This window comes from Helianthus annuus, chromosome 10 (genome assembly GCF_002127325.2).
Source record: "Helianthus annuus cultivar XRQ/B chromosome 10, HanXRQr2.0-SUNRISE, whole genome shotgun sequence".
NCBI lineage: Eukaryota > Viridiplantae > Streptophyta > Magnoliopsida > Asterales > Asteraceae > Helianthus > Helianthus annuus.
The window spans coordinates 42,510,746-42,533,811 of NC_035442.2; the positions used below are offsets into that span (position 1 = coordinate 42,510,746).

A 23,066-nucleotide genomic window follows, 5' to 3' on the forward strand; every position below is an offset into this window, starting at 1 on the left:
GGTTAACCAGCCCAACTTCAAAGTTAACATGTGATAATAAAACAACCTATTTTTGCTTAATTGCAGGTACCAATTTGACTATGCGAATTCGTTATCACTTTAGTCCTGTGTTTGTTGTTTAGAGGTTTTGTGGTCAACCGATTGATTCTGCAGATCATACGGATGCCTATATCTTAATATAAAGCATGCCCTTAAAGCAATTGTGTTTTTGAAGAAGACATTTCAAACATGATAACTGAAGTTTTTTTAGCGATTTGGTTCTTATCTAAAAACTTTTGTTATAAATTGCATTATCTAACCATTGCAACGAATCGAACACGTGAATGTAACGCGTTTGTCATATTACAACTTTGTTTTTTGGTTATTCTATTTTGCTTACTATAGCGTGTGACGAGACTGTAACGAATGAACTGATACCAAATGAATTTATGTCGCGTAACCGCTGCAACACGCGGGTAAAATTACTAGTATGTCAAAAGGGTGAAATATGAAAATCTTAAAAAATTGCTTATACGTCAAAATTTTCTTAAAAATATGTACTGTTTATATGTCAAACGGGTTTTTTAAGATGAAAATCTTAAAAAATAGAAGGGCGTGTTATGTAGTTAGAACACATTTTAGAGTTTATCATCGGTTGATATTGGTTGAGTTACCAGTATAAATTAAAAAAACATGGTTTAATCCGTGTGAGAAACCTATCAAGATCGGTCAAGTTTCGTTTTCTTTAGGGTTTCCAGCAGGTAAAGAAATATCCATTGATTATACTCGCTGCTGTTTTGGAGTTCAAAAAGCAACTTTTTATTATTATTTTTCTTATGGTTTAGTCTACAACTGAAGTAGGGTATAACGCTACGTTCATCAAGTGTGAGTTTAAACTGTTATTTACATGCTTAAGTTCATCAAGGATGATATTAAATGAAAATATTGGTTTTATTAGTTATGATCATATACTTGTCAATGGTAACTCTATCTTCAATTCATATGTATTACCTTGGAACGCAAAGGTTGGATATGTTATATGTATGCTAAAGTTTTAATGTTTAAACAATTTTCGAATATAAATCCATCCATCACATCATATTCGTTTGATGTTTGGTTTTGTCTCATTTATTTTGTTTATTTCAGGTTAAAAGATGTCACAAAAAGTTAAGGGAGCCGCAATTGGTATTGATCTTGGAACGACGTACTCGTGTGCTGCTGTCTGGTTTGGCAGTAAAAACCGAGTGGAAGTTATACTTAATGAGCAGGGAAACAATATAACCCCGTCTTGTGTAGCCTTTAATGATACGGAGTCATTGGTAGGCGACGCAGCAAAAAACCAGATTACAAGGAATCCAAACAACACTGTGTTTGGCAAGTCTCTTTAGTATATAAAAACTCTCTTTTATAATAGAGGGCCAGACGGTACTGGCCCCAATACCAGTCTTAGGCCCGTTAGAAAGCTTTGGTTAGGCCCGAGAACCTCTCAAAGGCCAAGCCCGGTGCATTTACATTATATAGCAACTTTTTATTAAGGGACGGTTTTTGTTTGGGCTATTTAGGACTAGATTTTGTGTGCCTGTGCATTCTGCAACTGTTTGGAAGTGTTTGTTGTTGCTAATCATGCTTGTTTTAATTACAGATGTTAAACGTTTGATGGGGTGCAGATACCATGATCCACAAGTGCAGAAGGACATGGAGTCGTGGCCATTCAAGATTGTTGAAGGTCCTGCAGAGAAGCCAACTGTTGTGGTTGAGCTGAAGGGCGAAGAGAAGAAATATGCACCTGAAGAAATATCCGCCATGGTCCTCAAGAATATGAAAGAGTGTGCTGAAGCATTTATTGGAAGAGAGGTAACAGACGCGGTGATAACTGTTCCTGCTTATTTTAATAACAATCAAAGAGAGGCAACAAAGGAAGCAGGAACCCTTGCAGGCCTGAATGTGATGCAGTTGATAAACGAGCCTACTGCAGCTGCAATTGCTTACAGTTTAGACCATATGGCTGACCAAAGATGGCATGGTGATAAATATGTTCTGGTGTTTGATTTGGGTGGTGGAACCTTTGATGTATCTCTATTAAAAATCAGTAAAACAGGAGTGATTGATGTGAAAGCGGTTGGGGGTGACACTCATTTAGGCGGTGAAGATTTTGATACGACACTGGTTAATTATTGCGTGCAAGAATTTAAGAAAAAACACAGGGAGGATTTAAGAAGAAATCCTAGAGCAATGGGGAGGTTGAAAGTTGCTTGTGAGAAAGCAAAGAGGGTTTTGTCGTCAGCTACTTTTACTTCAATTGAAATCGACTGCTTGTATGAGGGGATTGACTTTTTCATTAAAATCAGTCGAGCGAAATTTGAGGAACTGAATTCAAGTTACTTTGAGAAATGCATTGAACTGGTGGAAAAATGTTTGTTTGATGGGGAGATAAAGAAGAATAATGTGGATGAGGTGGTTGTTGTTGGGGGGTCCACTAGGATCCCGAAAGTACAACGATTGGTGGAGGAGTTTTTCAATGGGAAGACACTTTGCAAGAACATGAATGGTGATGAGGCTGTTGCATTCGGTGCTGCAATCTTGGCTTCAAGGTTAAGTGGAAACGATGATAATACTGAGCGAGATATTGTATTACTGGATGTCACTCCTCTCTCACTGGGAATCGCAATAGATACTGATGAAGTAAAAGATCTCATGTCTGTAGTTATTCCCAGAAACACATCCATACCCACATGCAAGAAAGGAATATATTATTCACGGATCAACAAAAGAACAGTAGGTATCTCGGTGTATTAAGGTGAGAGCAACAGAGTTGAGGATAACATATTACTTGGCAGGTTCGGGCTTTGTGGCCTTACGCTAGGTTCCAATGGTACATCGCGGTTAGAGGTTTGGTTCAATATAGATGCTAATGGGATCCTTGTAGTCTCCGCAAAGGAATTATCTACAGGCCAAAGAAAATCAATTACAATTTCCAAGACATGAAATTGGGATTTTGAAAATTAAAGGTTCCACTTATTGGAGGTGGTTTCGCTTTTTAAATGCTACATTGATCATGTGTTAAACTGAAGAATTTATTTTGTACGTTTTAACTATTATTATTTTGGCTTGTCGATTTTATTGCCTTCAAGATTAACCAACTAACTTGTGTTTCTGGATGCATTCTTAAATCTAGATTTTCATCGACATGTTTGAACAAAAAATAATGTTTCTTCTCGTTGTTTACCAAACATTATACATATTTACATATACACTATTGCTGTTGAATTTCACTCAAAGATGTAATAATGTGTTGTTTACTATATTTTGCAAAAAAAAAAAAAAAGGCAGAAGATATTATGGGGTCTTAGGTGCGTACGTAACTAGTGAAAGCACGTACCCAAATATTTTTTTGCATATAGAGTTCAGATATTCTTGGATGACTATCGATTGATTGTTAAAGTGTGTCACTTTTACCTATCCGAGGATATAGTCTTCAGAGCATACAGTTCATATGAGGAGTGAAATCACAACACAATGTGTAAGTGTTGATTGTGTCCAATTGAGTCACATGTTTAGTCCTTCTGGTTTTGGAGGAAACTTCGGGTGGTGTTGAGCATCAGATTTGGGATTGCTTATTTTACCCAACTTATAACTTATTGACTTTTTGAAAAGTTAAATGGTGTTTGGGATTAGGAGTGTATATGAGGGGAAAAGGCAATAAGTCACTCCATTTTGACTTATTGACTTTTTTCAAAAAGTTATAAAGAATTTGGAAAAGCCAACACAAACACCATTATCACACATCCTTCATAGACCTATGATCAAGGATAAAGACAATATCATTTACTTTTGAGTTTACGAGGGGTGTGTGTATTATTAACGCTGACTGCATCGGGGCGCCCTTCCCATTGCCCGTGGGTGACGTGGTATTGGCGAAGTATTGGCGAAAAGTTGTACTAGGGGCATTACCAAATTATTATCTCTCTTTGTTTGTAGCTCCTAAAAAGATTGAACAAATATTGGAGTCGATAAGGAGGGATTGTATTTGGGGGGAAAATAACGGGAAATGCAAAATAAGGTGGGTGGCGTGGGACAAGATGGTAATACCGAAAAAGTATGGTGGGAGTGGTATAGGGGACATTTGAAGCGCAAATTTAGCTTTGGTGGCAAAGTGGTGGTGGAAGTTCAAAGATAATCCATATCACTTTGGGTCAAAGTTATAAAAGCTATTCATGAAAGTACCAGAGCAATCTAATTCATGCCGTCAAAAAATAAAGTGTGTGGCGTTTGGAAGGACATAATCTCGATAGATGAGAAATTTCAAAAACTAAACATGCTGTTGAAAAGTAACTTGGTAGCAAAGGTGGGAGAAGGTAATAATGTTAGATTTTGGATAGATAATTGGTTTGGAGATGGCCCATTAAAGAATGTATATCCAGAACTGTATATGATCGCAAAAAAAAAATAAAGAAATTTGGTAAGCGAGTGCATTTTACGAACGGGAAACGAGACTCGATGGGAATGGGAGTGGACTCGTGGGCCTAGTAGTACTTTAGAATGGGCAACCTTCGCAGATTTACTAAAAGAGCTGGAAGATAGTAAAGTAGACAGTGGGGTAGATGTGTGGAAATGGAAAGCTGAACTGAATGAGGGCTACGTTGTAGCGGACGTTCGAACTAAAAGAGCTGGAAGATAGTAAGGTAGACAGTGGGGTAGATGTGTGGAAATGGAAAGCTGAACTGAATGAGGGCTACGTTGTAGCGGACGTTCGAGATCAGACTACGAATGAAGAACAATGGGTTTACTGGAATCACTGGGCACCTCAAAAAGTTAATTATTTAGCCGACGCACAGGGATGAGGAAGATTGCGTGCAAGACAGAGCCAAATAAGAGGGGAGTAATAATAAGAGGGATGGTATGCTAAAGATGCGGTATAGAAGCAGAAAATGCTGGCCATATAATATAGTTCAATGTCTAATCTCAAAGGGGATATGGTGAAATATTTTAGTTTGGTTAAAACTTCCAGCCAACTTTAATTTTAGTACATGTGTAGAGGCTCTAAAAATGGCAAATCATCTTAATGGGTCCAAACAATGGAAGAAGGTAATCATGTGGTGAGTATGGTAACAAGAAATGAGAAAGAATTTAATGGCACAGACATTTCAATCAATTGGACGGTAGAGGAAATCAAAGCGAATTTCTTTTTATGGCTTAAAGAAAGATCGAAGTTCAAGGATCTCAACTGGGAGAGATGGTGTGAATTTAACATAAGCGATGTAATAGCATAGTATCAGTGGCGAAGCTTGAAAATTTGTACCGGGGGTCAGAAGTTACCGGACTTAAAAATTCTATATAAGTAATTTTTTTTTTATAAAATGGGGGGGGGGGGGGGGGGGTCGAAAACGTATATACCTAAAAAAATTCTATGCGAAACGTACATACATAACACTACTGAGCGAAAAGTTCGGGAGGTCGGGCACCCCCCCCCCCAACCCGGCCCCTTGAAAGTTGCGCCCCTACATAGCATGCATATTTGTTTTGTTTTGTTTTGTTTCCTCTTGTACCCGGGTTTTACAGCCTTTGATGGCCAAAAATGTAAGTGTTGGCCCCGAGTGTTGAGATTGGCGATTAATGATTTCAAAAACTGATATCTGATTTGGGCAGAATAACAGATCAAGATTATTTCAAACACAGACGAAAAATAGATCAATGTAGAGTTTGTATTGAGTATCAAATAATTTTACAATGAAAAGCAATTCGATAAAGTTCTATACGCTCGATGTAACATTGTCATTTTTAAATTCAGCCCATGCAATCTTCGTTCAATGAATTGTAATGTCCCATCTTTCTATCTAATTTAGTTCTCTTTTCGTTGCATTGATCACCAAAGTTCATCAGTTCCGCTTGTTTTAGCTCGTTATCCCTTTAAACCTACACAATATAAAAATGATATAAAGTAGCATATTTTTATAAGCAATCAGTGCCATTAAGAGTTATATAATATGCAATATAAAGGAAATTATTATGATATAATTATAATTAGCTGTCTTATTCTGTTTTCTTTATTATGTTTTCCTTCTCTGTATTTATATCCTCTTGTACGAGGTGTTGTTCATCAATGAAAACCCTAATTTGAATACTAAATTTGATATGATATCAAAGCAGTTTCTCAAGAACCACCGCTCGTAATCTAAGATGGCCGGAGAAAAACCCAGCGGCAGTGGCAAGAATGAAGCCATTGACGTTAACTCACCCTATTACTTATCCCCCTCTGATTTACCCAAACAGATGCACGTCAATGAATTCTTAACCAACGGAAACTATAGCGACTGGGCAAAGGAGATGGAAAACTTTCTGTTTGCAAAGAACAAGAGGGGATTCGTGAACTGTAAGATCCCTAAACCGGAAGAAGCGGCAGACAACTACATGCAGTGGATGCGGTTTGACGCCATGATCATTGGATGGCTCACAACAGCGATGGATAAAGACATCAGGGGGAGCGTGAAGTATGCTAACGCCTCCTCTGAAATATGGAATGACTTGAAGGAAAGGTTCGGGAAGGAGAGTGCGCCTCGAGCCTACGAGTTAAAACAATCTCTCTCAATAACCCACCAAGATGGTTCATCCGTTTCGGCGTATTATACTAAACTCCGTGGGATATGGGATGAGATACAATCTGTTTTTCCCATCCCGCGATGCACCTGTGGAAACTGCACTTGCAGCATTGGGAAGAGACTCACTGAATTCAAGGACAAAGAACGGTTGTACGAGTTCTTGAGGGTCTCGATAGGGAACTTTTAACAATAAGAACCCATGTTCTTTCCATCAAGCCCACTCCCACACTTGGAGAAGCCTACCGTCTAGCTTCTGAAGAGGAACAACAGAAACAGATCACCATGATGAGAAAGACAGAGGTGGAGCCGGCTGCGTTTAGAACTCAAGGACGACGGGAAGGTTCTTCCAGTTTTCAACGAAGCAAACAAGCGGCTTCAAAGGAGTCTAAGCAGGTTTCTGATGAAGTCGACCATTGTTCTCATTGCGGGAGAGATGGACATAAACGGGAAGGTTGTTTCAAATTGATCGGCTATCCCGAATGGTGGCCCGGTAAAGTTAAGACTGACAAAGGGAAGCCGAAGGTTGCACAAGTTGAGACCGAATCCAGTCTAGCCGGCCTGACAGAGGCGCAATACCAAACTCTCATGAAACATCTTGGTGGCAACGGGCAGCACACAGAAGGTGAACCTATTCGTAAAGCAAACATGGCTGGACTTACACTCGAAGAAGTTGATTGGCACGGGTAAATGCGTTCAAGGTCTATATCGGATGGGGATGGTGGCTCAAGAAAGGAAGGCTATGGCAACGAAAGGTGATGCAGAAGTTTGGCATTCAAGGCTAGGTCATGCATCCGACTCCAAGTTATCGCATATTCCTTTTCTAAGCGATTTTTCTTTCAATTTTAAGAATAATGTTTGTGAATCGTGTGCTAAAGAGAAACATACACGGTCTCCTTTTCCTAAGAGTTTTATTAAAACCACCGAATGTTTTGAGTTGATTCATTGTGATATTTGGGGTAAATATCGTAAGCCATCCACAATCCATGCTAGCTTTTTCTTAACTATCATGGATGATTTTAGTAGGGCTCTTTGGGTTTTTTTATCAGACACAAGAGCGAAGCTAGTGATTGTTTGATAAACTTTCACCAAATGGTTAAAACCCAGTTTTCAAAAACCATCAAACAAATAAGAAGTGACAATGGAGGTGAGTTCACTTCCAACCGCATGAAAGAATTTTATATGCGTGAGGGTATTTTGTTAGAGACTACTTGTCCTCACACACCCCAACAAAACGGAGTGGTTGAACGAAAACATCGACATCTCCTCGAAACCGCCCGGGCTCTCATGTTTAACGGAAGCATTCCAAAGCGGTTTTGGGGGGAATACATAGAGACAGTTGTTTACATCATTAATCGCCTTCTGTCCGAGGTTATTAACAAGCAAACACCTTATGAGATCATTTTTGGACAAAGACCCGAATATGAACACATGAGGACTTTGGGATGTTTAGCCTATTACAGCAGCATAGAGATGGAGGCGACAAATTTGAATTTAGGGAGAGACCGGGGAGTGTTTATGGGTTACCCACAAGGAACGAAAGGTTTCAAAATTTTTGATCTCGAGTAAGGAAAAATGATTGTCTCACGTGATGTCAAGTTTGTTGAGAATAATTTTCCATTTGCTCACCTCAAATCCAAGAATCTAACCTCTGATTTTTTTGAGGTCCCCATGTGGCATGAAGATGATTATGCCAAACATATGGAAGACGACAATGGTGAAGAAGATGCCATGCCCGATTTCAATTAGGAAACCGAACCCATTGAGACCACTGAACCGACTAAAGAGACACAAACCGAGGGTAACACCGCAATTGAAGAATTTCATGTTGATCTTCCAACTCCACGGGTCACAAGGACCAGGGTGCCTCCATCCCGATTACAAGATTACAACGTGACACTGCCACCATCCATAGACCACACCAAACCCGTGCACGATCGAACTTCTTCTACGGTACATCCTCTTTCAAATTATGTTTCTTATAACAAATTTTCAAAATCTCACAAGGTTTTTCTAGCGGCCATTACTTCCGCGAATGAGCCAAAATCCTTCAAAGAAGCTATGCAGGATAAAGATTGGCGTGACGCCATGGAACGAGAAATTAAAGCTCTTGAAGAGAACAAAACATGGACGTTAGAACCATTGCCAGAAGGGAAACACGCCATTGATTTGAAGTGGGTTTACAAAATAAAATATAAACCCAATGGCGAGATTGAGAGGTATAAGGCCCGTCTGGTGGCGAGAGGATTTACTCAAATAGAGGGAGTCGATTACCATGACACATTTGCCCCAGTTTTGCAAAACTGGTTACCATTCGAACTCTCATCGCGGTTGCTGTCAAGAAAGGATGGTTACTACACCAATTGGACGTAAATAACGCTTTTCTTCATGGCGATTTAAAGGAAGAAGTATATATGAAGATACCGCAAGGTTTTTCCAATCTAGAGGATTCTAGAGTTTGTCGTCTAAGAAAGTCACTATACGGCTTAAAGCATGCCTCGCGTACTTGGTATCAAAGGTTCACAGTCTCGCTTCTTGACATTGGTTACAACCAATCCCATGCTGGCCATTCTCTCTTTACCTATCAAAATGAAAGTAAATTTGTGGCCATTTTAATTTATGTTGATGACGTCGTTATTACTGGGAATGACGAAGACATGATTCAAAGAACCAAGGCTCATTTGGATACGAATTTCAGCATTAAGGACCTTGGTCCGTTAAGGTATTTTTTGGGTATCGAGGCTGCTCGCACCGAAGATGGGATTGTTCTCAGCTAACATAAATATGCCATGGATATCCTAACCGATTGTGGACAGCTTGGATGTCGACCAAGTGGTTTTCCCATGGAGCAAAATTTAAAGCTTGATAAATGTCTTGAGAGTCACAAGGCCGACGCCTCTCTTTATAGGCGTCTTATCAGGAGACTGTTATATCTTCAAGCCACACGTCCCGACATTGCCTATGCGTTCAATGTGCTAAACCAATTTATCTCCGATCCCAGAGATGAGCACATGAATGCAACTTTCCGCGTGCTTCGTTACATAAAGTCTACCCTTGGTCAAGGTATATTTATACCGAAGGATGGTGGTCTCACGCTTGTTGCTTATTGTGATGCCAATTGGTTGGGTTGTCCTTTCACCAGACGCTCGCGGACGAGTTATTTGCTGCTTTTGGGTGGTGCTCCGGTATCCAGGAAAACAAAGAAACAGTCAGTGGTTTCTCGTTCCTCGGCGGAAGTAGAATATCGTGCTATGGCTACTACGGTTAGTGAAGTTCTTTGGATCCGTACACTGCTCAAGGATCTTACGGTTGACTTACAGGATGCTACGCCCCTTCACTGTGATAATCTAGCTGCCAAACATATTGCAAACAATCCAGTTTTCCACGAACGAACCAAACACGTGGAAATGGACTGTTTTTTTTTTGTCCAAGAACGCGTTGAGTCCCATGAGATCTTGCCTCTTCATGTGAACAACAAACAACAGGTCGCCGACCTTTTTTACAAAGCCTTTGGGAACTCAGCCTCTACGTGATCTTCTTGGCAAGCTAGGTGTTCGAGATCTCCACACTCCAGCTTGAGGGGGAGTAAAGGAAATTAATTATTATGATATTATTATAATTAGCTGTCACATTCTGTTTCCTTTATTATGTTTCTCCTTCCCTGTATTTATATCCTCTTGTACGAGGTCTTGTTCATCAATGAAAACCTTAATTTGAATACAAAGTTTGATACAATAACATGTATATAAATTGCCTCAATAAAAGTCTAACAAATCATACTTAATCTTCTCATCCAATGTCAATTTGAGTGCCTCGCTATTCCTCCCCTCGACAATACGAGTTTCCATGTGTTTACATGTGTCGTAATATGTCTCCTTTGTACATGTCTAAACCTTCTCAGGTATTTTAACTCTTAGCTCATCCACAATGTCTGTCACCCCCAATCTATCCTGGTAAACTTCATTCCTTATTCGAACCAACCTTAGACCACCCTTAGTGGGGAAAAAATTGAGCGTTTTATGCCAAAACCACACCCATCCACACCCCCAAACCACCCCATTGGATGTTTTTTTCCAAAAAAGTCCAAGAAGCGTCCTTTTTTCCGCGCCCCACTCTTTTCTTTAGCCAATGACAGCTTTTCTTCTTTTTGATTGTCCAATACCCTTTTTTTATGTTTTTTTATTTAATTTTATACACCCTTTTTAACATAATGCCCCACAATCTCCACATCCCCACTACACAAATTTTAGAAAAAACGCCCCATAATGCCCTATTGCCGACTGGACTGTCACATGGCGCAAAACGCCCAAGGGTGTGGTGTCTTCCACTACGCATGGTCTTATGTGCCCACATATCCACCTCAACAAGTCAACATCCTCAATTTTGCTATCTCTAACATCCGCGTTTCTGTCTTATCGATGGCCAAACTATCAGTTCCGTATACCATAGGCGTGAACTAAAAGGTAAAAGGGGTGAAAGATGAAAATTACTAAGGGTGAAGGGAGTGGCTCGGTAAACCAAACGGCAAAGGTGTTTGCCGCGCGGCAACACCGCCGCCGGCCACCTTTGCCGCTCGGCAAACTTGAACAATCGGTGAAGGGTTGCCGAGTGACCAAAGAAGAGAGAGAGGGGGGCAATAATGATTGGAGCATGTTTTCCGTGCTACGGCGACTGGTGGCGGTGGTTTCCGGTGGCGGTGGTGGTGTTGCTACGGCGGTGGTGAACAGGAGGTGGTGGAACCGGTGGTGGTGAACAGGAGGTGGTGGAACCGGTGGTGGTGAACAGGAGGTGGTGGAACCGGTGGCGGTGGTGGTGTTGCTACGGCGGTGGTGAACAGGAGGTGGTGGAGGTGATAAAGGTGGGTTGATTTTGAGGGTGGTGGTGGTGGTGGAACCGGTGGTGGTGGTGGTGAAGGGGTGTTTAAAGATAAAAAAAGAATAAAAAGAATAAAAAAAGTTTGCCACTTTCAAGTGTCTACACCACTGCCAACAATTTTCACTAAAGTTTAAACTCTTCACACTTGCTGACATGGCACACTCTGATTGGTCCATTTTAAAGTTTGTCACTTTCACCTGTTTAATCACTCCCTTCACCCTAAAAGAAAGAAGGGCGTGTTTTGAAATTGAAAGTAAATTTGTTGCCAAAAGAAATGGGTGTTGAAATTAAGGACATATTTTTCTTTAAAGTGGGCCCATGCTTGATCGGTTTTAACTTTTAAGATTAGTTTTTGCCGTCCAGACAATAATGTCAACGGGTTATCAGTTCAAGTCTTGTTGGAGAATACTAATCGTCCCTTTTCCATACTTCAGTTCTGATCTTCATCAATATTCTTAATACTTGATTTGACTGCTGCTCAGAAGTCAGAATCTTCCGTGGTATGTAAAACAAAACTAAATCCTTTACATACTTTTGCGTTGATCAGTTTGATTATTAAAGTCGCCCTTATGTCAGATTTTGATACTTTGATAGCTATATATGTTTCTATTCTACAAAGAACACAATGATTTAGATAAAGATCCATAATTCAAGTAAATTTAAAAAAATGGCTGATTTAATAAAAGCTTTCTTTTAGTCTTATTTGATAATGTCAATCATCTGTTTAGTCGGCTTTAGACCTCTAAAAAGGCAGAGCCGCAACGTATGGAAAGATGATCACATATGAGAGATTGAGATGTTAATCATTTTAGAATCTCGCACATATTTAACACTATAACACTATCATATTCACTTGTTGTTTGGACTTGACTTAACTCAAAACTGCCCTCTGAAAGTAATTCTTTTGTTTCCTTTCAGTTTAAAAAATGTCTCAACAAAAAGTCAAAGGAGCCGCGATTGGTATTGATCTTGGAACGACGTACTCGTGTGCTGCTGTCTGGTTTGATAGAAAAAACCGAGTAGAGGTCATACCTAATGAACAGGGAAACAATACCACCCCGTCTTGTGTAGCTTTCAATGATACAGAGTTATTGGTAGGAGAGGGTGCAAAAAACCAGATTGCAAGGAACCCTACCAACACTGTGTTTGGCAAGTCCTTTTACTTCTTATTCTACATTTTCTTTTGGTATAGAGTTGCACAAGTGGGCCTGCCCCAATACCAGTGCTAGGCCCAGTATAAAGCTTGGTTAAACCTGAAAGCTGATATTGGGCTGAAATTTGTTTGAATTACAGATGTTAAGCGGTTGATCGGGTGCAGATTCCATGATCCTCAAGTGCAAAGGGACATGGAGTCGTGGCCTTTCAAGATTATTGAAGGGCCTGCAGAGAAGCCAAATGTTGTAGTTGAGTTGAAGGGTGAAACGAAGAAATACACACCTGAAGAATTATCTGCAATGGTTCTCAAGGATATAAAAGAGTCTGCTGAAGCATTTATTGGAAGAGAGGTAACCGATGCTGTGATAACTGTTCCTGCTTATTTCAATAACAATCAAAGAGAGTCAACAAAGGAAGCAGGAACCCTTGCAGGCCTCAATGTGCTGCAATTGATAAACGAGCCTACGGCAGCTGCAATTGCTTACGGTTTGGACCACATGGCTGACCAAACATGGCATAATGACAGAAATGTTTTGGTGTTTGATTTGGGTGGCGGAACCTTTGATGTATCTCTTTTGAAAATAAGTAAAAAAGGAGTGATTGATGTCAAAGCAGTTGGAGGTGACACTCATTTAGGCGGTGAGGATTTTGACATGGCACTGGTTAATTACTGCATAAAAGAATTCGAGAAAAAACACAAGGAAGGTATACGAAGAAATCCAAGGGCAATGGGGAGGTTGAAAGTTGCTTGTGAGAAAGCAAAGAGGGATTTGTCGTCAGCTATATCTGCTTCAATTGATATGGACTGCTTGTACGAGGGAAATGACTTTTCCATTAGAATAAGTCGAGCCAAATTCGAGGAACTAAATTCAACTTATTTTGAGAAATGCATTGAACTAGTGGAAAAATGTTTGCTTGATGGGGAGATAAAGAAGAAGGATGTGGACGAGGTGGTTATTGTTGGGGGGTCGACTAGGATTCCCAAAGTACAACGATTGGTGGAGGAGTTTTTCGATGGAAAGACACTTTGCAAGAGAATGAACGGCGATGAGGCTATTGCTTCCGGTGCTGCACTCTTGGCTGCAAGGTTAAGTGGAGGTAATGATAACGATAATGGGGTGTGGGATATTGTGTTACAGGACGTCACTCCTCTTTCGTTAGGTATAGCAACCGAGAAAAATGGAGTATATGGTAGCATGGCTGTAGTTATCCCCAGGAACACATCCATACCGACATGCAAGAAAGAAATATATTATTCGCGGATGAACAAAACATCAGTAGTTATCTTTGTGTATCAAGGCGAGAACATCAAAGTCAAGGACAACATATTACTTGGAAAGTTCCGCCTTGACGACCTTACGCTAGGTTCCAATGGGATGTCGCAGCTAGAGATTTGGTTCAATATAGATGCTAATGGGATCCTTATAGTGTCTGCACAGGAATTATCCACAGGCCAATCAAAATCAATTACAATTGCTAAGACCTGAAATTGGTCCAACGAATGTGATCACTTTTGTATATTCTAACTAATATTTGTGTTGACGTCCAATCATTTCCTATTTTTATGTATATGTGTTTCTAAAAACAAAAAATAAAAAATAATAATCTTGCTAATTTTTTTCTGGCATTTTAGGATATAAAAGCAAGGTCACAACACCAATATAAACATGGATGAAAATATTCGTTTACAAGTTAGGATATAAAAGCAAGGTCACAACACCAATATAAACATGGATGAAAATATTCGTTTACAAGATGGATCTTTTGGGTTGCTATTGGTTTCAATCCTGAAATACCTGTAAAAGCTATAAAGTATTAACAATAATAGTAATAAAATTTACCCTTTTAAAATCTAATCAAATAATAACATCAAAATAACAATTGAGCTGTTATAGCAAAAGAAAATACACGCACAATTTGCGTCCTTGAGAAAAGATTCCGTTGTCAACTTGAGTCCCCAAAATGAAAATTTAACTGTCTGAGTCCTTGTCTTTTAAAAAGTGCTATATGTTGAGTCCCTCCGTTAAGAATTTTTTAGATTGTCCATTAAGTCAAAGGGCATTCTAGTAATCTCACCATATTTAAATTAAAAAGAAAATACAAATTCAATAATAATTTCCAAAATGTGATTCTTCAATTATTTTCCAGATCTTCAGTTAAATAACTTTGCACATTATCATCATCATAAAACAAGGACAAAGAACCAAGATCTACCTATCTTCATCAAAATGTTTCACCAAGAACACACGAAGACAAAAACCTCATCAAACATCATCATCATCATGACAATTGAAGGTTAGATTCATCTCCATCACTCTCTGAAAATTGAAGGTTTGATGATCAAGTTGCAGGTAAATCGGAGATTCAGCTCGATTCAATTGTTCGAATCGTTATCCTGGATCTTAAAACTTTTTCAACTTCTGAAACAAACCCTTTACATTATGCATCCACTTTCACAAATCCCATAAAGCTTTTTTTTATTTAGTTCATGGAATTGGAGATATTTGAGGGTTTTAAGGGATTGGGCTTTGAATTGGGGTTTGTTTTTTTTTTTTTTTAATAAAAGAAAATGGGTTTTGATAGTTTAATGATTAATGTACACACGAGAGTCGATGTTGAGAGAGAATGGGCAAATATTAAGGCTGTTTTGTATCCTAACTAGTTTAGAACCCGGGTTGAATAAATGTAATCTATACTAAATATTAAATAATAAAAAGTTATATTTTTATGAATCCCGTATATTGTACGGGTTAAATAAATGTAATTTTATATATCAAATAATAAAAAAAAAGTTATATCTTTAAAAGCCATGTGTATCACACAGATTAAATAAATGTAATTTTGTATACTAAATGCTAAAAACGTCGTATATTTAAAAAAGCCCCGTGTATAATCGGGTTGAATAAATCTACCAAATAATAAAAAATTACACTCTTAAAAACCCCGTATGTTACACATGTTGAATAGATCTGAAAAAGAGTTATATCTTTAAAAACCATGTGTATTACACATATTAAATAAATGTAATTTTGTATATTAAATACTAAAAACGTCGTATCTTTAAAAAAACTCGTGTATAGTTGGGTTGAAAAATCTAACAAATAATAAAAGAATTATATCCTTAAAAACCCTGTGTATTACACGTGTTAAATAAATATAATTTTACATAGCAAATGATAAAAAGTTATATCTTTAAAAACTTCGTGTATTACACGGGTTATATAAATGTAATTTTATATAGTAAATAATAAAAAAAGTTATATTTTTCAAAACCCCACATTTTACACGAGTTGAATAAATATAATTTTGTATACCAAATAATAAAAAGATTATATTTTTAATAAATTAGGATAACATTTAATATTAGGGGTAGGGTTCCAGCGTGAACCTAATCCCATCCGTGAACTGCGTGAACTAATCTGGACCATTGATTTCCTTTTTAGTTGTTAAGGGTATGATTGTAATTATATAAAAATTAGATTTAAATCATTATTTTAGTAATTGAATTAAGTTACATCTTTCCTATTTTAAAATCATTATCCACAATATCTTTTATTTCATTTTATTTTCAGGTTTTACCACCTGAATTCGGATTATGATTTTTAAGATCCGCGTAACCTTCATATTTCAACGGTATACACATGTGTACGTGGATATGAATTGAACAGTACACATGTGTACTCAGCATGGTACATATGTGTAAGTAGCTACATAATACATACATATAAACAAAACCTGTACAACTCTTTTATATTAAGCAAATAACAATTTCCATAATGTTTGCCAAACCAAAAAAAACCATACAATTACAAGTTTCATTTTCGTGAAAACAATAAACGCAACATAATCGGAAAAATAAAAAAGACATAGTCTTTTACAACTATTCACCGCGTTGTGTGTTGAATTATCCTTATCGACCAAGCAAATAAACATACGTGAATCATCTTTATCGACCTCATACGTGAATCATCCTTATCGACCTTCCATCTCCACTTTCCTCGTTTACGACGTCTCCTATAATAACACAAAAAACTCAGCAATTCGTACTTTGCATAAGTCACAAGTGTACATCAACAACTTCACACATTCAATACACAAAACAAATATGAGATATCACAAAAACAGACGCTATACACATGTGTACATCACATTAAAAACATAGCAAAACCAGAAATACACATGTGTACAGCGCCTTAAAAACAGAGCAAAATCAGAATACACATGTGTACAGCGCCTTAAAACCAGAGCAAAAATCAGAATACACATGTGTACAGCGATTTAAAAACAAGCAAAATCAGAAATACACATGTGTACATCGCCTTGAAACAGAGCAAAATCAGAATATGGTGTAGCCAACATGCTTCTAGTACCTGAATTTCATGTTCAGAAATCAACCATAACGGTGACTTGGGCGACGACGACGACAAAACCTACCAGTTCCCAGTTACCGTTTTCAACACCTCCCTCTGTTCGTTAGTCAGAAACCCCTCAAGTGGCGTCACCATTTCCACTCGCAAACCCTACAAAAAAAAAACCACAATCTCAAATACTGAAATTCAAATCGAGTAAACGAAACACATAGTTTTGAGATATGAAACCCTAGATCTGAACTGAACAGAGACTGAACCGCACAAGCCGAAACAAACCAAACAAATCAGAATCCGAATCGAAGCTGTGCCACTAAAACCCATCCTCCTGTCGCGAACCCGAATCCTTGAATCTGCATATTCCTTCAATTCTCATATACACCAAACCATTTACAACTACCTGAGTCAATCCAATGTATTCTAAAAACAAACAACAACTATCAGACTAAATACAAGACCAGCCAAAATGAAAGCATAGGACTAGATAATACAATCCGCACCGTGTACAAAACAACTAACCAAAAATTACAAGATTGCAAGACAAATCGATGGACATATACTAACCGGGGACTCATGAGGTGAATGGGTGTAGGTTGCCTCCGAAAATCACGCCGGACCCGAATCACACCCGAACTAAATCTGAGATGACGGGGGTTGCCCGAATCGAACCAAAACAGAATATGTATACGAACCAACCAAACATAACCAATTCCACTTTCACCACTTGTCGTCGCCTGCCGTTCGCCGTCGAGACCCGCCGCCGCTGCCGACATCGCTACCCCTTCTCTGTTTTCTTCCCTCTCACTCTCTGATTCTCTCTCTATAGACTCTTCCTCTCTCTCTCTGTTTGTTCGATTCGGATCTGAGAATCGATCTTGCGAACTTCACCTGTTGATCAGAAAAACTAGGAGACGAGGAACAGAGTTTTCCGGTGATAAAAGGATCTGGCGAACAATTTTTTCTTCGATTCTGGTGAAGGTTAGAGAGAAAATTGGATCTTGAAGAAATTGAATATTGATTTGTGAGAGAGAACGAGAATTATGCAATCAATTTAAAATGCAAATTACAGATATACCCTTTTTCATTTAATTAAATGAAAAAAATTAACCACATATTTACTATCATGCCACTCACTTTGATCTCAAGATCATAAAAATCAAGGGCCGAGATTAGTTCATGCAGTTCACGCATGGGATTTTGTTCACGTTTGAACCTAATCCTTAATATTAGTTTATTATTTATATATATATTTAATATAAGATAAGTAGGAGAGAGAAGTGTTTGTTTTAAAAATATATTAAATTAACAATTTAGATTTGAGGATAATATTTTATTAAAGTATGATAAGATTTAATATTAATTTATTTTTTATTTAGTTAAAATAAGATAAATATAGATTTGAGGACACCTTCAATGAATGACACGTATATTTAAGTTTTGAATTAATATTTATCCGCTTAGTTTAATTGTTCCATTAGTATACATAAAAATATATGTTTAGTGTGATCATATTTACTAAGCTCTATTTATCGATTATATTCTATTTAATAATATATTGTGCATACTTATCTAATTTGCGTTGGAAATATCTTTGAATTTTCAGCAGTTTTATAAAAAAAAAAAACTTACATTAAAAAATACTAATTGTAATTCAGATAAAAATTAACAAATACTTGATATGAACTTTGATTTAAAAATTTGGTATTGTTTGAGAAACGATATTTAATCAAAGATCATTTTTCGTGTATTTATAACTTTCTCCACATCTATAATAAGCTAATTAGTATGGAGATTAATTATGTAACTTTTCAAATTTCAAATCAAAATTAAATCCATAAATTATAGATTAGATTTAAAACACATTTTAGACTTTAGATTTACAATCATAATAAAAATTCAAATATAATATTTAAATCTTTTTAATTTAAAATTTAAAATTTATCTATAAATTATTGATGTCTTTATTGAATGACATGTGTTCCAAATCAGGTTTCTTTTATTATATAGTATAGATTTCATGTGGTTGACTATGTGTAATGGTTAATGCTTTAAAGGACATTTTTTTGTTAAAATATCAAAATTATAACGTCTTTTAAAAAAAAATGTATAACAGTTAATGTCTTTTAATACTTATTCCATTCAATATTTTTCATTTTTTTCTCCTTTTTAGGTATTATTCTAGAAATGTTCCTCCCTTTCCATTCCTCTGTAGCGCCCAGGAGATGGTGTTGGGGGCGTTACCAAACCCTTTATGCCATATATGCCCATTACGCATGGCCTAGGCTATTCACAAAATGTGAGCAGAGGCGAAGGTTAGTTGATGCCCAGGGGTGCACCCGCCCACCCCAATGTTTCGGTTAGAAGTGTATAGGTTCCGATTTTTCGACCAGAAATTTTAAAAAATATATAGGATCGCCCCCCTCCCCCCAATTATTTTTCCTAAATTTTTAAAAATTATATAGGATCGCCCCCTCCCCCCAATTATTTTTCCTAAATATTTATACAATATATAAGTTAAAGTAAAGTTTGTTACCACTTTGTATATCCTAAATATTTATACAATATATAAATTAAAGTAAAATTGGTTACCACTTTTTATGTAAGTGATGGTAGTTTTGTAAATATATTTTAACTCTTATTTGTTTAACCCTAGATTACCAACCACACAATAAAATCGCAAGTTTTTATGTGTAAGAACGGGTCCTTTGAATGAATGAATTTTTTTAGTTTTATTTGGAACTATTATTATTTGACCTGACCCGAATCGATAGCCGACCCGACCCGAAACATAACGATAGGAAAAAAATCTGGAACCCATCACTTTACGCCCCCTCGAAACTTTTGGTCAAGCTCCGCCACTGAATGTGAGGTCATTTGATTTGGTATAATAACAATATTGGTTATTGAATTCATAATAACAATAATGGATCTTGAATTCTGGTGTATGGATCTTGAATTTTGGGGAAAATTGATTTGGAATATGGATCTGTGAGTTTATTTTAGGGAAATATGGAATATGGATCTTGAATTCTGGTCTATGTTGTGAGGTTATTTGAAGATGATTTTTGTAACACCCCGTGTTTTCCAAAAGTCAAAGTCAAAGTCAAGAGTTGACTGTTATTGGAATTAAAGATTAATAAAGACTAATTTCATTTTAGTTTCATTTTGATTTTCGTATTATTTGGAGTAAGTGTTGTATAATCAAACTAATCGACCGATAATCGAACTGTGAATCAACGATCGACTGTGAATAATAGGAAGTAACAATGCAATAAAGCTAATCAATCAATAATCAAGCTAATCGAATCAATCATCGAACTCAAGTGTGGGGATTTTTAGTTTTAATGCTTTTATACGTGTGTGTGTGCCTTACGTGTTACTTGTGCGTGTTTACTTTTATGTTAAAGTGTGTGGTGAATCAATCAAATCAATCAAGAATCGAAGGTGAATCAAACTCAATGGAAATCGAATCCGAAATGGTTGTAAGGATGCTTGTATGTTAGATATAGTAGTTAGGACTAAAAGTAATTTGATTAGGAATTCTATCATTCTCAAATCATCGTTCATCGAACTCGAAATATCACAAATCGTCGCGAAAACACTCAAAACTAGGCAAGCCGTTCGAACAGGGCAATCTGATCGAACAGGCTAGCCGATCGAACAGGGCAACCTGATCGAACAGGCTAGCCGATCGAACAGGCTGTTCGATCGGACAGCTGCTCGATCAGGGATGCTGTTCGATCAGCTGACCCTTTCCTCTTTTGGAAGCCTATAAATAGGGCTGTCCTTGTCAAACTTTCCACTTTTGGAAAAGCTCTGACCGACCAGCCTCTTCTTCTCACTAAATCCCAGATTTCTCTCAAACCGGTAAGTATTTCACTCTAATCCTTGTACGTTTTTGTTCATTAATCGATTCTCCATCTTTCTATCTTTCAAAATCTGAATTTCATCCATGAAATCACCAAGATCTAGGTGTTCTTGAGTGATGTCATCATGGTGTTCTTGGTGTTCATCAAGAACTTCATGTTTTTGACTTCATTCAACCATGAATAAGCTAGATCTAACCGATTTCCACATAAATAACCTAAAATCCTCCAAAGATCTTAACATTTCACGGTGAAAAAGGATTGGAAGATGGGTTTTCATCTATCTTTCAACTCTTTTACACTCAAAAAGGTGAAAACGAGACTTGAACCGATTTACAAATCAATCTAAACAAACACATGGTTCAAGATTCGGGTTCTACCGAGAGATATACCGATTTCGGGTTAAGCGTTAAACTTAGGTTCCAAACCGTCTCTGACCGAGTTTGGGTGGTTCCTGCTCGAGTCAGTAGACTAAGTAGGGACTTCAGCTTTGTGGTTCAACTCGTAGTCAAAATATCTCTAAAACATCACCAAGTAACGGGAATAACCAAGTGTTAAGTGATAGGTTAACCGAATCGAGAAGCTGGCCGAACGGCTAGGCTGTTCGATCGAACAGCCCAACCGAACGACTATGCCAGCCGATCGACTAGGCTAACCGATCGACTAGCACTTAGACCCACAAACTCACAAAGTGTAGTATTGACGAGGTACTGTTCGATCGACTACGCCACTCGATTGTAATCATTACTACTCGAATCATGAGATACTATACTTCAAACACTTAGACTTTTGAAACATTGGAATGTCACCCGATCGATCATGCCAACCGATCGAGTGACATATTTTGAAAGCAATGAAGTGCTAGCCGATCGGTTGGGCTAACCGATCGAACAGCTGTTCGATCGGCCAACCTGAAGGGTAGTACAAACCATCATACACAAACACATCCTTCATATCAAAGGAAGAAACAATCCACTTGAAGGAACCAGCCGATCGAGCCAGCCGGCCGATCGAATGGATGTTCGAACGGACTTTCAAACCAATCGAACAGTCCACTCGATCGAACTGCTGTCCGATCGAATGGCCTACTCGATCCAAGTACATTGTTTACTTTTTCCGCGTTACTCATCGTTGTGTTATCGAACTATTCAGGCTAACCTATTCTCAGTGCTCCCTTCAATCCACGATCAACCACTGTGAGTATACTCGATCCCTTTTTGCTTTCGGCACTTTTGGGTGTTACATACGTAATCTATCAAATTCACAAACAGCACAAACTATTTGAACGCTAACCTACTTGCATGTATTACTTGTCTAAATGATTGCTGTTTATTATGTTTACACGTGGAGTGCTATCTACCTGCTTTAGCAACGTAGTACTATAGTTTGGACTCAGCACCCGTTCACACGGGGGTTGCTAAGGACAATTTCTTGCATGGATTACGGTGGTAATCATGTATTGCGAACTGTCTCGGACAGTCAACCCGCAGTCGTTGGTATCGATGGTCCCATGTCGATAATTTACATGCATCGTTTTCCCTTGTGTACGTGCTTGGTTATGCGTAAACTATTCGAACTCTATATGCTATATCAAACTTGTGTACTCACCTTTACATTATATGTATTGACTTTTATTTTAACGTATGTGACAGGTGTTTAAGCTACTAGCTTGCTAGGGAAGCGAGGCAATAATAAGCTTCTAGGAGTCTGTGACCTTAGGACAGTGTCCACGTACCTGCTCCAGGGCCATAATTATCTGTAGATCTTGTACTGGCACCTGTAGTCAGTAAGATTTACGGATAGCCGTCTAGAAGTCTTAAAACAATATTTACTTTCGGTCTGTAATAATTAAGAATTTGAGTTATCGGAACAGTTCCCATATTGTTTAGTTGATTTCTATGATAACTTGTTATTATTTGGGACACGGTATGGGACGTGTTATATAACTGAATTGTATGATAGTTGTTGTGGAAACTTCTGAACAATCTGTTTCGCTCAGTGCCGCGCCCCGATGATTCCGCCATCGGTTGGGGTGTGACAGATTGGTATCAGAGCCATAACTATAGGGAATTAGGTTAGACACGATCTAGTCCGGATCGCTGTCTTAGAGACCTAGACTATAGTTAGGAACCAAGAGACCAAGTTTATGTGCTTATTTTATGTTGTTTCCTTCTATTCTATCATTACATCCGAACTCCGAGCCAAATTTCGTAATTTGGACGGGATTAGGA

The 23,066-nt window shown here is 37.9% G+C and overlaps 4 protein-coding genes across 4 annotated transcripts; all 4 read left to right on the forward strand.

Moving 5' to 3' along the window:
- The first annotated feature begins 1,133 nt into the window (after positions 1-1,133).
- On the forward strand, positions 1,134-2,927 carry LOC110885592 (heat shock 70 kDa protein 4-like). Its single transcript, XM_035978977.1, has 2 exons — positions 1,134-1,353; positions 1,622-2,927. The coding sequence occupies exons 1-2, from the start codon at positions 1,134-1,136 to the stop codon at positions 2,773-2,775; spliced, it is 1,374 nt and encodes a 457-aa protein (XP_035834870.1). The 3' UTR covers positions 2,776-2,927.
- Positions 2,928-6,156: 3,229 nt separating this feature from the next.
- Positions 6,157-6,762, forward strand: LOC110882398. The gene has a single exon (XM_022130431.1). It carries the CDS (start codon positions 6,157-6,159, stop codon positions 6,760-6,762), a length of 606 nt encoding a protein of 201 aa, XP_021986123.1.
- Positions 6,763-9,361: 2,599 nt separating this feature from the next.
- Positions 9,362-10,105, forward strand: LOC110882400 (secreted RxLR effector protein 161-like). The gene has a single exon (XM_022130432.1). The coding sequence runs from the start codon at positions 9,362-9,364 to the stop codon at positions 10,103-10,105; it is 744 nt and encodes a 247-aa protein (XP_021986124.1).
- Positions 10,106-11,813: 1,708 nt separating this feature from the next.
- Positions 11,814-14,216, forward strand: LOC110885591 (heat shock cognate 70 kDa protein-like). The gene is made up of 3 exons (XM_022133291.2): positions 11,814-11,947; positions 12,366-12,596; positions 12,741-14,216. The coding sequence occupies exons 2-3, from the start codon at positions 12,374-12,376 to the stop codon at positions 14,087-14,089; spliced, it is 1,572 nt and encodes a 523-aa protein (XP_021988983.1). The 5' UTR covers positions 11,814-11,947; positions 12,366-12,373; the 3' UTR covers positions 14,090-14,216.
- The last annotated feature ends 8,850 nt before the right edge of the window (positions 14,217-23,066 follow it).